This window comes from Sus scrofa, chromosome 13 (genome assembly GCF_054392235.1).
Source record: "Sus scrofa isolate SSC_HxYL_T2T_F1_AM1 chromosome 13, Sscrofa_HxYL_maternal_Yorkshire_Landrace_v2.0, whole genome shotgun sequence".
NCBI classification, from domain to species: domain Eukaryota; kingdom Metazoa; phylum Chordata; class Mammalia; order Artiodactyla; family Suidae; genus Sus; species Sus scrofa.
Window position 1 is genome coordinate 17,637,021 of NC_139395.1, and position 12,536 is coordinate 17,649,556.

General features: G+C 42.5%; 1 protein-coding gene across 32 annotated transcripts in view; it reads left to right on the forward strand.

The window, feature by feature from the left end:
* The window catches only part of BTD (biotinidase), a 61,918-nt gene that overhangs the window by 41,978 nt on the left and 7,404 nt on the right, over window positions 1-12,536 (forward strand). For 27 of the 32 annotated variants that reach the window (XM_003483128.5, XM_084991800.1, XM_013981378.3 and 24 more), the window contains 2 exons: window positions 21-252; window positions 5,253-5,402. The exons of 1 other annotated variant lie outside the window; for it this stretch is intronic. In XM_003483128.5, coding sequence (XP_003483176.1) covers window positions 21-252; window positions 5,253-5,402 — 382 coding nt within the window. Of the gene's footprint in view, window positions 1-20; window positions 2,557-4,209; window positions 5,403-12,536 lie in introns of all 32 variants that reach the window. 4 more of the 32 variants (XM_084991807.1, XM_084991805.1, XM_084991808.1 and 1 more) reach the window with 2 other exon arrangements.

Sequence of the window (12,536 nt, forward strand, 5' to 3'; positions counted from 1 at the left end):
CTTGCCTCGTTACATTCTAGATTCCTGATCATGTCCGGAGCCAGTCGTCAGCTCGCCCTCTTCCTGTGTGTCTGCAGCGTGGCAGCCTTGGGGGTCCAGGCTGAAGATGCCCAGTACGTGGCTGCTGTGTATGAGCACCGGTCCATCCTCAGCCTGGACCCGCTGTCCCTCATCAGCCGCACACAGGCCTTGGAGCTCATGAACCAGAACCTTGACATCTATGAACAGCAAGTGATGATCGCAGCTCAAAAGGCAAGCTGTGCTCCTGGGGCCTCGTGTCCACTGCTCATCAGCCCTTGGCCGGTGGGCCCTGCAGCTCCCTGGGAAATGGGCTCCAGGGGTAAAGCTGAGTTGAATGAGTCCCATTTGCTAGAGGGTGGTCCAAGGCCCATTAGCATCAGGAGCCCCTCCCGACCCTGGACCTGCTGAGTCAGAATCTACATTTTAGCAGGATCTCCAGGTGATGCTTCTCCTCCAGTCTGGGAAGCCCAGGGCCAGACCTTGGGTTCTCACACATGGCTGGGCCAAGGGAGTGCTTGGCTGCCTGTAAACAAAAGTGGGTGCCCAGCTCCTAGGCCGGCAGAGTCGGCTGGGGTACAGGCTGGATTTTTTTAAGACTCCCCAATGCATTCAAAGGGGCAGAAAATTTGAAGGCCACCAGGCACAATGGCCTCTCAAGCTCTCCAAGTGGTAAATGGCCCCAGGGTGGCTGGTGGCTGCCTCCCAGTTCCGTGGGGCTCTTTTGGTCCTTGTGCCTGAACAGCCTGAGAACTCAGTCCAGACAGAACCAAGCCCAGTGGACAGAGGGCCAAGGCATAGCCTTTACAAAGGCTTCCTGCGTGGCCACATCCCTACTCCTGCCAGGAATGGTGGGGAGGTGTGGGCACCAGAATTTACTGTAGGAAAATGGTCTGTGGGAGAGACCTCTGGCCTTTAACCCTGGGGGTGGGGGCAGCCCTGCGCTGCTTAAGGAAGCCATGCCTCGCCTGCACAGGAGGCGGACTATGTACAAGCAGAAGAGCCCCACATATGTGAGTTCAGAGGGCAGACTGGTCATGCCAAGAGGTCCTGCCAACACTCTGTCTTCAATCAAGGTGGCCAGGACTGCCTGGACAGCCAGGTCCACCGTACACTTAAAATCTAGCCTGTAGTATATGTATATGTAACACAGTTATCAGAAGGGCCCTCGAAGGCCTGCTCCAACTTCTGATGGGGGATGCTCCTCTTTTATTCTCTGGACACCTCCAGTGACCTAGGAGTCACTGTCCACTTGAGGACGGTGGGAACTTCTGGAAAGGACTTCCTTTCCATGAGCAGCAATCAGCCTCCCTGTAACTGCCACCCATTGCCCTATCCTCCCCAAGCAGAACAGAACAGACCGAATCCCTCAGATCCGTGCTCTCTTCCCGAATCTGAGGATGGCTGTCATGGCCCCAGAGCTCTTCCGGACTGCATCTCCGGGGAGAGGAACACGGCTCCAGCCCTGCCGCCTAAGACGTCTGGGTCATGGCCAAGCCCTGAGCTGCTCACAGTTCCAGGGAGGGCAGGGCGGAGGAGACCTGCCACCATTTTCATTCCAGGTGTTGTCCCCCCAAAGCAAGCTCTTGGCAGCCACATCTCACTGTGGATTCATAAGGCGCTTGCTGTCAACCAAAGTTTCTGACCCCTCTTCACATGGGCACACGTGCTGCCGTGGCTGGCCTGTACTTGTAAGGTCAATTAATTTAACCCAAGAGCAAAGCTTCACCTTTATGCTGTGAAATTTCATCATTCCAGCCTGCTGGGCCATTTGGGGCTCTTGACTGACATCACACGATCAGTTATCTTTCCGCCATCCACACCTCCCATCCACACCTCATTTGTGTCTGCGCTGATGTCAGTGTAAAAACATCCCTGGCCATGTCCACGGACATCCTCCTGTCAAAGATCCCTTCTCTCTGCAGAGGCGTTTGCTTGGACGGTGCTGAAATGTCACCCCCTCTTCTTCCCCATCCTGTCCCTAAGACCATGTTAACACACTTGGAAGTTGCCATACTGCAGCCCAGAGATTTACTGCAGTGTACCCTTGCATTTTCATCACTTGCTCCAGGTGAAACAGATGTTTTTCTTGAACCCAAGCTGGCTGCAGGCATCATTCCTTTTCTGTTTGTGGTCCAGGAGCAGGGATGAAGCTGTTGATCTGGTCATTTTTAGGGTTCCCTTATGTGGTTATGTGTTAAAGCAACCTCTAAGACAGGTTGATGCCAAGCATGTGTCAGTTTTTTTATCAAACTTGCTCTAAAAGGCAGAGATTCCTAAGCAGGCCAATTAAAGCCATTCTCTCTCTCTCTCTCTTTTTTTTTTTTTTTTTTTTTGCTTCTTAGGGCCACACATGCGGCATATGGAATGTCCCCAGGCTAGGGGTTGAATCGGAACTGTGGCTTCGGGCCTATGCACCAGCCATAGCAACTCAGGATCTGAACCATGTCTGCAGCCTACACCACAGCGCACAGCAATGCCAGATCCCCGACCCACTAAGGGAGGCCAGGGGTCGAACCCTAATCTTCATGGATACTAGTTGGATTCGTTTCCACCGAGCCACAGTGGGAACTCCAAAACAATTCTCTTTTGATAGAGGCATTTACAGGGAAGAAAAGGAGTCAGGCTTAGAGATGTGAGGCTGGGCGATCACCTGGGTTGGCAGCCCTAATTCCCCAGGAATTTTTTACCTCACTAAGGTCTATCTGAAAATCGTTCAAGCCTTGTATCAGGGATACAAATGACTTCCTAGAACACACGGGTAATCACATCAGACCCAAGTTCTGCCCTGGCTCAGGTTTGATTCCTCATTCCTGGCAGATATTTGGGAAATGCAATTTAATATTAATATTAATCTAATTACGCATAACAGTTATTGTTCCTAAGAAACCATCCACTGCTCTCAGAGTTTTTTCATAAATGAAAATATTTGTCCAAATATAACTTTCAAAAAGTTAAAAATGTGACTCTCACACAAGTAGAGAATGTGCATGCGAAAGCTTTTATTTAACTTATTAATTAATGAAGGAACCAGTAAGATGGTAGAGCTGGTTCAAAGAGAATTTGAGGGAGTTCCCATCGTGGCTCAGCAGAAAGGAATCTGACTAGTATCCACGAGGATGCAGGTTCGATCCCTGGCTGCGCTCAGTGGGTTAAGGATCCGGCGTTGCCATGTGCTGTGGTGCAGGTCGCAGACGTGGCACAGATCCGGCATTGCTGTGGCTGTGGTGTAGGCCAGCAGCTACAGCTCCGATTAGACCCCTAGCCTAGGAACCTCCATATGCCGTGGGCGTGGCCATTAAAAAAAAGGCAAAAAAAAGCAAAAGAGAATTTGAGGAACAGATATTATCTGAGTGTATCCATCAGTCAAATAAATGTTGAAATGAATCTGTTAGTAGATAAAAAACTGGCTAATGTCCTAAGGGAGATAAAACCGTCATCTTTAGAGTGATCTTTTTTAAAATAGGAAGTCAAACAGTAGTACATTCACTAGATACATAACCCTCAAGTGAGCTTGTCCATCAATAAGTACCCTGGTACCTCATGGAAAGGTAGACAAAGAATGTATCCAATTTATATCCAATTTGTGATAATTTTTGTCAATAATGTACAGTAAAATGACCAACCTCATATTCTGCCAGAAGAAGTATACGTGGCTGTCAGCTCTCTGGAAAGCTATTTGACAATGTATATTAAGAAGTTAAAAATTTTTCATAACATTGACCTAGTATTTTCACTTATAAGGCTTTATTCTAAAGAAATAATCCAAGCTCATTAATATTAATCTCAGTGCTCATTCAGGAAGTGTTCTGAGCACCACGTACACAGATGGTCATCACAGTTTTCCCTTTATTACAGAAGGTTGGGAATAATGCAAATGTCCTATAGTAGAGGATAAACAGCAGTGTCCTCTTAAATATAACCCAGCGTATAACACAAGTGATCTATCTGAAGGTATCTTTGTAGTCTTGATGTTCCATAGTGAGAGAGTCAAGATGGAAAACCATATGTTCTATTGTTATTGTTATTGCCTTTTTAGGGCCATACCTGCACCATATGGAGGTTCTCAGGCTAGGGGTCAAATCGGAGCTGTAGTTGCTGGCCTGCACCACAGCCACAGCCACGCTGGATCTTTAACCCACTGAGGGACGCAAAAAAAAGGGATTGAACCCGCGTCCTCATGGATACTAGTCGGATTCGTTACCACTGAGTCACAATGGGAACTCCCACATATTTATTATTATCTCAGTTTTACATACACACATATGCAGAGAGAGAGGGAAATGAAAATAGCCAAGGTGTTAACAATGAGTGTCTTCATGTTACAGGATTATGAATTCTTTATATTTCCAAATTTTCTGCAATTGGACTTTCAAAGGTTTTATAACTAAGAAAACAACTGATAAAGAGTTTGGAGTGCATTCCGGAAATAAGTGACGCAAACTGCCTGTTATTTTAGATTCTTCTTGGCTGAGCTGCCTTCCTCCTCCACCTTTCATGGTGGGGCGGTGCTCCAGGCTTGCCATTCTCAGCCACGTAAGCTGAGCAGGCAGCACGGCAGATGCTGGCGGGCAGGGAGCTGAGGGCTGCCGTGTTTGTTGGGTTTCCTTAGGTTGCTGTCACAGGGAGCCCCAGATGCAAGAGAGGGCCTGTGGGGTGGTCAGGATTCGGAGGGAAACCTCCGAACTCCAGTGAGTCCACCCTTGACAGCACCTTAGAATCACGTGGGGTCCTTCAAACAAACACTGTTGCCAGGACCCCACCCATCATCCGTTGAAGCAGACAGACTTTAGGGGTGGATTCCAGCATCATCCCTAAATGAAGAGTGTTTTTTTCAGAAGTTCCCCATCTGATTTAGATGCACAGTGAAGGTTGAAAACCACCTGACGAGAGAGAGCACATGTGTTGAGCCCAATATTCAAGGCCACTTAAAGTCGTGCTCCCGTCTCCACATCCACCATCAGCTCCAAACCCCTCCAAAGCCCCATCCCTTCAACCAGGCTCACCTGTAACCTTCCCTGATGAGGCCCAGAGAGTCAGTGCTTGTTTCTGGAGGACTTTTGTACCCTCAGAGCAAGGGGACAGCTCCCCCCCGGGCCGAGATCCCTGCAAGTCCAGCCACCATCTCTCGACCCCAGGTTCCTGGTCCAGAGCAACAGTTGGACGGCTGTTGGATGAAAGGGGCACTCTCCACGATCTGATGACGGAATGTACTCTGATGTCGTGATTTACAGGGTGTACAGATTATAGTGTTTCCAGAAGATGGCATCCATGGGTTCAACTTTACAAGAATATCCATTTACCCATTTCTGGACCTCATGCCGTCTCCCCACTTGGACAAGTGGAACCCGTGCCTAGAACCCCAGCGATTCAACGACACAGAGGTATGTGAGGGGACCAGCCTTCTCAGCAGGCGGGAGGCTCCCAGAGATGAACCAAACAAACCCAGGGCAAAACCTGGGACCTGTTGAATGAGACTGACCAGAGACCTTAGGATCCTGACAACCAACACCAAGCTCCATGTGCCCCACATTCAGTTAAGGAGTGTCTGGTACCGAGAGGCCTTTACCCATCTGCGGATCATTCTATTTGGTTTTGTTGTTGTTGTTTGGTGTGGTTTGTTTTGGTTTTCATTTTTGATTTTTAGGGCTACACCTACGGCATATGAAAGTTCCCAACCTAGGGGTCAAATTGGAGCTGCAGCTGCCGGCCTACCCCACACAGCCACAGCAATGTCAGATCCAAGCCACGTCTGCGACCTACACCACAGCTCACGGCAACACCAGATCCTTAATCCACTGAGCAAAGCCATGGATGGAACCATTTGTCCTCATGGATCTTAGTCAGGATCATAATCTGCTGAGCCACAATGGAAACTCCAAAGAGATGATGGTTTTTTTTTTCCCTTTTTTGACCACCCTGTCCCAGCGCTCCAGAGATGCTGCCAGTCCTGTTGTGTCACAGTGAGAACTCCGAAAAAAATTTTTATTTTATTGACGTATAGTTGACTTACAATGTTGTGTTAATTTCTGCTGTATAGCAAAATGATTCATATATATATGAATATAGGGTTAGGATATTGAATATAGTTACCTGTGCTATGCAGTAGGACTTTGTTGTTTATCCCTTCTGTATATGTTTGCCTCTGCTAATCCCAAATTCCCAATACCTCCCTCCCCCCACCCCTCCCTTGGCAACCACAAATCCGTTCTCTATATCTGTGAATCTTTTTTTTTGTTTTATAGATATGTTGGTTTGTGTCATATTTTAGATTCCCCATATAAGCGATATCATGTAGTACTTGTCTTCTTCTCTTTAACTTACTTCATATGATAATCTCTGGGTCTGTCCATGCAGCTGTGAATGGCATTATTTCTTTTTTATGGCTGAGTAGTATTCCATTGAATATATGTACCACATCTTTATCCATTCATCTGTTGATGGACATTTAGGTTGTTCCCATGTCTTGGCTATTGTGAACAGTGTTGCTATGAACGTAAGTGTGCATGTATATTTAAATTACAGTTTTGTCTGGGTATATGCCCAGGAGTGGGATTGCTGGATCACATGGCAACTCTGGTTTTTTGAGGAACCTCCATATTGTTTTCCATAGTGGCTGTACCAACTTACCTTCCTACCAACAATGTAGGAGTGTTCCCTTTTCTCTACACCTTCTCCAGCATTTATTTTATCTCTCCAATATTCTGTTGGTGAGAGTGGGCATCCTTGCCTTGTTCTGTATTTTAGTGGGTAGGCTTTCAGCTTTTCACCACTGAGTTATTTTTTTGTTTTTAAAGATGACCATCTGATCAGTGTGAGGTGGTACCTTATTGTAGTTTTGATTTGTGTTTCTCTGATGATTAGTAATGTTGAGCCTCTTTTCATGTACCTATTGGCCACCTGTGTGTCTTCTTTGGAGAAAAGTCTATTTAGATCTTCTGCCCACTTTTTTTTTCTTTTTTTTTTTCCTGCTCTGCCCATTTTTTGATTGGATTATTTGTTTTGTTCTTGTTGAGTTATAGGAGCTGTTTTTATATTTTGGAAATTAAACCCTTGTTGGTCACATCATTTGCAAATATTTTCTCCCTCTTTATGGGTTGTCTTTTCTTTTTTTTTTTTTTTTTTGGTTCCTTTGCTGTACAAAGGTTGTAAGTTTATAGGTCCCATTTGTTTATTTTTGCTTTTATTTGTATTGCCTTGGGAGATTGACCTAAGAAAACATTGGTACAATTTATGTAAGAGAATGTTTTACTTATATTCTCTTCCAGGAATTTTATGGTGTCATCTCTTATTTTTAAGTCTTTAAGCCATTCTGAATTTACTTTTCTGTATGTTATAAAGGTATGTTCAAATTTAATTGATTTGCATGCAGCTGTCCAATTTTTCCAATACCACTTGCTGAAAAGACTGTCTTTTTGACTTTTTTTCATTATATATTCTTGCCTCCTTTGTCAAAGATTAATTGCCTGAAGGTGTGTAGGTTTATTTCTGGGCTCTCTACTCTGTTACATCGACACATATATGTCTGTTTTTGTGCTGATATCATGCTGTTTTGATTACTGTAGCTTTCTAGTATTTTCTGAAGTCTGGGAGCATTATGTCTCCTGGTTTGTTCTTCTTCTGGATTGCTTTGGAAATTCTGGGTCTTTGATGGTTCCATATAAATTTTAGGATTACTTGTTCTAGTTCTGTGAAAAATGTCATAGGTAATTTGATAGAGATTGCATTAAATCTGTAGATGGCTTTGGGTAGTATGACCATTTTAACAATATTAATTTTTCCAGTCCAAGAGCATGGGATATATTTCCATTTCTTTAAATCATCTTCAATTTCCTCTATTAATGTTTTATAGTTCTCAGCATATGTCTTTCACCTCCTTGGTCATGTATATTCCTAAGTATTTTATTTTATTTTATAGTAAGATTTTGAAAGGGACTTTTTTTTAACATTCCATTTCTGATATCGTTAGTGTAAAGAAATGCAACTGATTTCTGTATGTTAGTCTTGTGTCCTGCTTCTTTGCTGAAATTGCCTATTCTAGTAGTTTTTTGTGTGGAGTCTTTAGAGTTTTCTGTATATAGTATCATGTCATCAATGTATTATGACTATTTTACCTCTTCCCTTCCAATTTGGATACCTTTTATTTCTTTTTCTTGTCTGATTGCTGTGGCTAGGACATCCAATATTCTGTTGGTGAGAGTGGACATCCTTGCCTTGTTCCATATTTTAGTGGGTAGGCTTTCAGCTTTTCACCACTGAGTTATTTTTTTGTTTTTTTGTCTTTTTAGGCCTATACCCATGGCATATGGAAGTTCCCAGGCTACAAGTCCAATTAGAACTGTAGCTGCCAGCCTACACCACAGCCATAGCAATGTGGGATCTGAGCTATGCCTGTAACCTACACCACAGCTCACCACAATGCTAGATCCTTAACCCACTGAGCAAGGCCAGGTATCAAACCTATGTCCTCATGGATACTAGTTGGGTTTGTTACCACTGAACCACAATGGGAACTCCTTCAATACCGAGTGTTATATTGACTGTGGGTTTGTCATAAATAACTTTTTTTTTTTTTGGTCTTTTCTAGGTCCACACCCATGGCATATGGAGGTTCCCAGGCTAGGGGTCCAATTGGAGCTGTAGCCACTGGCCTACACCAGAGCCACAGCACTGCAAGATTCGAGCCATGTCTGCGACCTACACCACAGCTCACAGCAACACCGGATCCTTAACCCACTGAGCAAGGCCAGGGATCGAACCCAAACCCTCATGGTTCCTAGTTGGATTTGTTTCTGCTGTGCCATGATGGGAACTCCATAAATAACTTTTATTAGGTTGAGATATGTTCCCTCTGTACTCACTTTGGTGAGAGTTTTTATCGTGAAAGGATGTTGAATTTTATCAAATGCTTTTTCTGCATCTATTGAGATGATCATGTTGTTTTTGTCTTTCATTGATGTGATATTGATTGATTTGCATATGTTGAACCACCCTTGTGACCCTAGGGTGACTCCAACTTGGTCATGGTGTGTATTCTTTTATATGTGGTGTTGGATTCGGTTTGCTAATATTTTGTTGAGAACTTTTGCATCTATATTCATCAAAGATATTGGCCTGTGATTTTCTCTCTTTTCTCTCTTTCTCTCTTTCCCTTCCTTCCTTCCTTCCTCCCTTTCTCTCTCTTTCTTTCTTTCTTTGTAGTGACTTTCTCTGGTTTGTTACCAAAGTAATAATGGCTTCTTAGAGTGTCTTTGGGAGTGTTCCCTCCTCTTCAGTCTTTTGGAAGAGTTTCTTCCAAGTTCTTCCTTGTATATGTGATAGAATTTGCCTGGGAGGTCTAGTCCTGGACTTTCTTAGGGAGGTTTTTTTTTTTTTTTTCTTTTTTCTTTTTAGGGCCACACATGTGGCATGTGGAGGTTCCCAGACTAGGGGTCAAATTGGAACTACAGCTGCTGACCTATGCCACAGCCCAGCAATGAGAGATCCAAGCCACATCTGCGACCTACACCACAGCTCATGGCAATGCTGGATCCTTAACCCACTGAGTGAGGCCAGGGATCAAACCTGCATCCTCATGGATGCTAGTCAGATTGGTTTCCTCTGAGCCATGACAAGAACCCCAGGGAGTTGTTTTTTTTTCTAAATTATTATTATTATGGATTCTATTTCACCTCTAGTGATCTGTCTGTTCAAGTTATTTATTTATCTATTTATTTTTTCCTTTTTAGGGCCACATCCATGGCATATGGAGGTTCCCAGGCTAGGGGTCTAATCGGAGATATAGCTGCCGGCCTACACCAAAACCACAGCAATGTCAGATCCGAGCCATGTCTGTGACCTACACCACAGCTCATGGCAATGCTGGATCCTCAACCCACTGAGCAAGGCCAGGGATAAATCCGCAACCTCATGGTTCCTAGTCAGATTCGTTTGCACTGCACCACGACAGGAACTCCCCTCTATTTATTCTTGATTCAATTTTGGTGAGCTGTATGTTTCCAGAAACTTGAAACTAGAAACTTCTAGGTTGTCAAATTTGTTGCCATATAATTGTTTGTAGTATTCCCTTTTTTTTAAATTTTTTATTTATTTGGTGTTGGTTGTTATGTCTCCTTTTTCATTTCTTATTTTATTTGGGTTTTCTCTGTTTTCTTCTTGGTGAGCCTGGCCAGAGGTCTGTCAATTTTGTTTACCCTTTCAAAGCACCAGCTCTTGGTTTAATTGATTTTTTCTATTGTCTTTTGATCTCTCTTTTATATATTTCCTCTCTGATCCTTACTATTTCCTTCCTTCTGCTGATTTTAGGTTTTGATTGTTCTTTTTTTTTTTTTTCCTAACTTTTTAGATGGTAGGTTAGATTGAGGTTTTTCTTGTTTTTTGAAGAAGGCCTGTGTTTCTGTGAACTTCCATCTAAAAACTGCTTTTGCAGCATCTCATAGATTTTTTTTTTTTTTGTATGGTTGTGTTTTCATTGTCATTTGCCTCAAGATATTTTTCGATTTTTTCTTTGATTTCATCATTGACCCATTGATTTTTTTTAGTAGCATGTTGTTCAGTCTCCATAATCATTTTCTTCTCATTTCTTTTTCTGTGGTTTCTTTCTAGCCTCATTCCGTTGTGATCAGAAAATACACTTGAGGAGTTCCCTTTATGGCTTAGTGGTTATTGAACTTGACTAGGATCCATGAGCATGTGGATTCAATCCTTGGCCTTGCTCAGTGGGTTAAGGATCCTGCATTGCTGTGAGCTGTGGTGTGGGTTGCAGATGTGGCTTGGATCCCATATTGCTGTGGCTGTGGTGGAAGCTGGCAGCTGTATGTATATGTGTGTGTGTGTGTGCATGTAAGCTTGAAATAATTTCTGTCCTCTTAAATTTGTTGAGGTTTGTTTTGTGCCCTAGTGTGTGGTCAGACCTAGAAACTGTATCATGTGCACTTGAAAACAATATATATTCTGCCTTTTTTTTTTTTTTTTGATGTAATATCCTGAACATAATCAGTGAAGTGTAACTGTCCTGTTGTATCATTTAGGATTTCTGTGGCCTTACTGATTTCCTGTTCACTGATGTGAGTGGGGTGTTAAAGTCCCCTACTATTATTGTATTCCCATCATTTCTCCTTTATATCTGTTAGTATTTGTTTTATGTATTATTTAGGTACTCCTATATTGGGTGCATATCTGTTGACAGGTGTAATATCCTCTTCTTGTATTCTTGATCCTCTTCTCATTATATAGTATCCTTCTTTCTTATTTTTTTAATGGTCTTTGTTTTTAAAATCTATTTTGTCTAAGTATTATGATCCCCACTTACTTGTCATTTCCATTTGAATGAAATATCTTTTTTCATCCCCTCATTTTCAATCTCTGTGTGTTCCTTACTCTAAAGTGGGTCTCTTGAAAGCAGCGTATTGTAGGCTCTTTCTTTTTTATCCAATCTGTGACTTTGTGTCTTTTGATTGGAGCATTTAGTCCATTGACATTTAAGACAATCATCGATAGATATGTTTTTATTACCATTTTAGACATTGTTTACCATTTGGCTTTTGTATTTCTTCTGTTGTTCCTTTCTTTTTATTTTCATTTTTTCTTTTGAGGTTTGATTATTTTCTTTTTTATAATGCTTGTGTTCTCTTCTTTTTGTTTTTTGTGAATCTGTTGTATATTTTTGATTTGTGGCTCCCCTGTTTTAAGTATGTTAACATCTTCCTATACTTGCTTTAGACAGTCATATAACCTCAAATAATATACTTTTTAAAAATTACATTTTCCTACTCTCCTCCCCCACAGTTTATGATTTTGATGTCTTCTTTTACATCTTCATGTTTATCCTTTTGCTGTTCCTTGTGGTTACCGTTGCTTTCACAAAGTTTTTTTTTTTTTTAATTCATATACTGGCTTATTTAAGTGGTTTACTTTTCAATTGTGATTTCCTCTTATAGATTTTTGCTTCTCTTATTTAGAGATGACATTTAAATATTTCTCTTATAATAGATTTAGATTGCTATTGCTATATTCTTTTAGTTTTTGCTTGTCAGAGAAATCTTTTATCTCTCCTTCTATTATAAATGATAATCTTGCTGGGTAGAGTATTCTGGATTCCAGAAGTTTCCCTTTCAAGACTTTGACTAGGAGTTCCCATAGTGGCAGAGCAGAAACAAATCTCACTAGGAACCATGAGGTTGCAAGTTCGATCCCTGGCATCACTCAGTGGGTTAAGGATCTGGTGTTTCTGTGAGTTATGGTGTAGGTTGCAGACACAGCGTGCATCTGGCATTGCTATGACTCTGGCATAGGCCAGCAGCTGTAGTTCTCATTTGACCCCTAGCCTGGGAACCTCTGTATGCCGTGGGTGCAAACTAAACAGACAAAAAGACCAAAAAAAAAAAAAAAAAAAAAAAAAGATCTGACTATATCTTGCCACTACCTTCTGACCTGCAATGTTTCTGTATAGAAATCAGCTGTTAGCCTTATAGGGGGGTTCATTATAATTAACATCATTTTTCTCTTGCTGCTTTTAT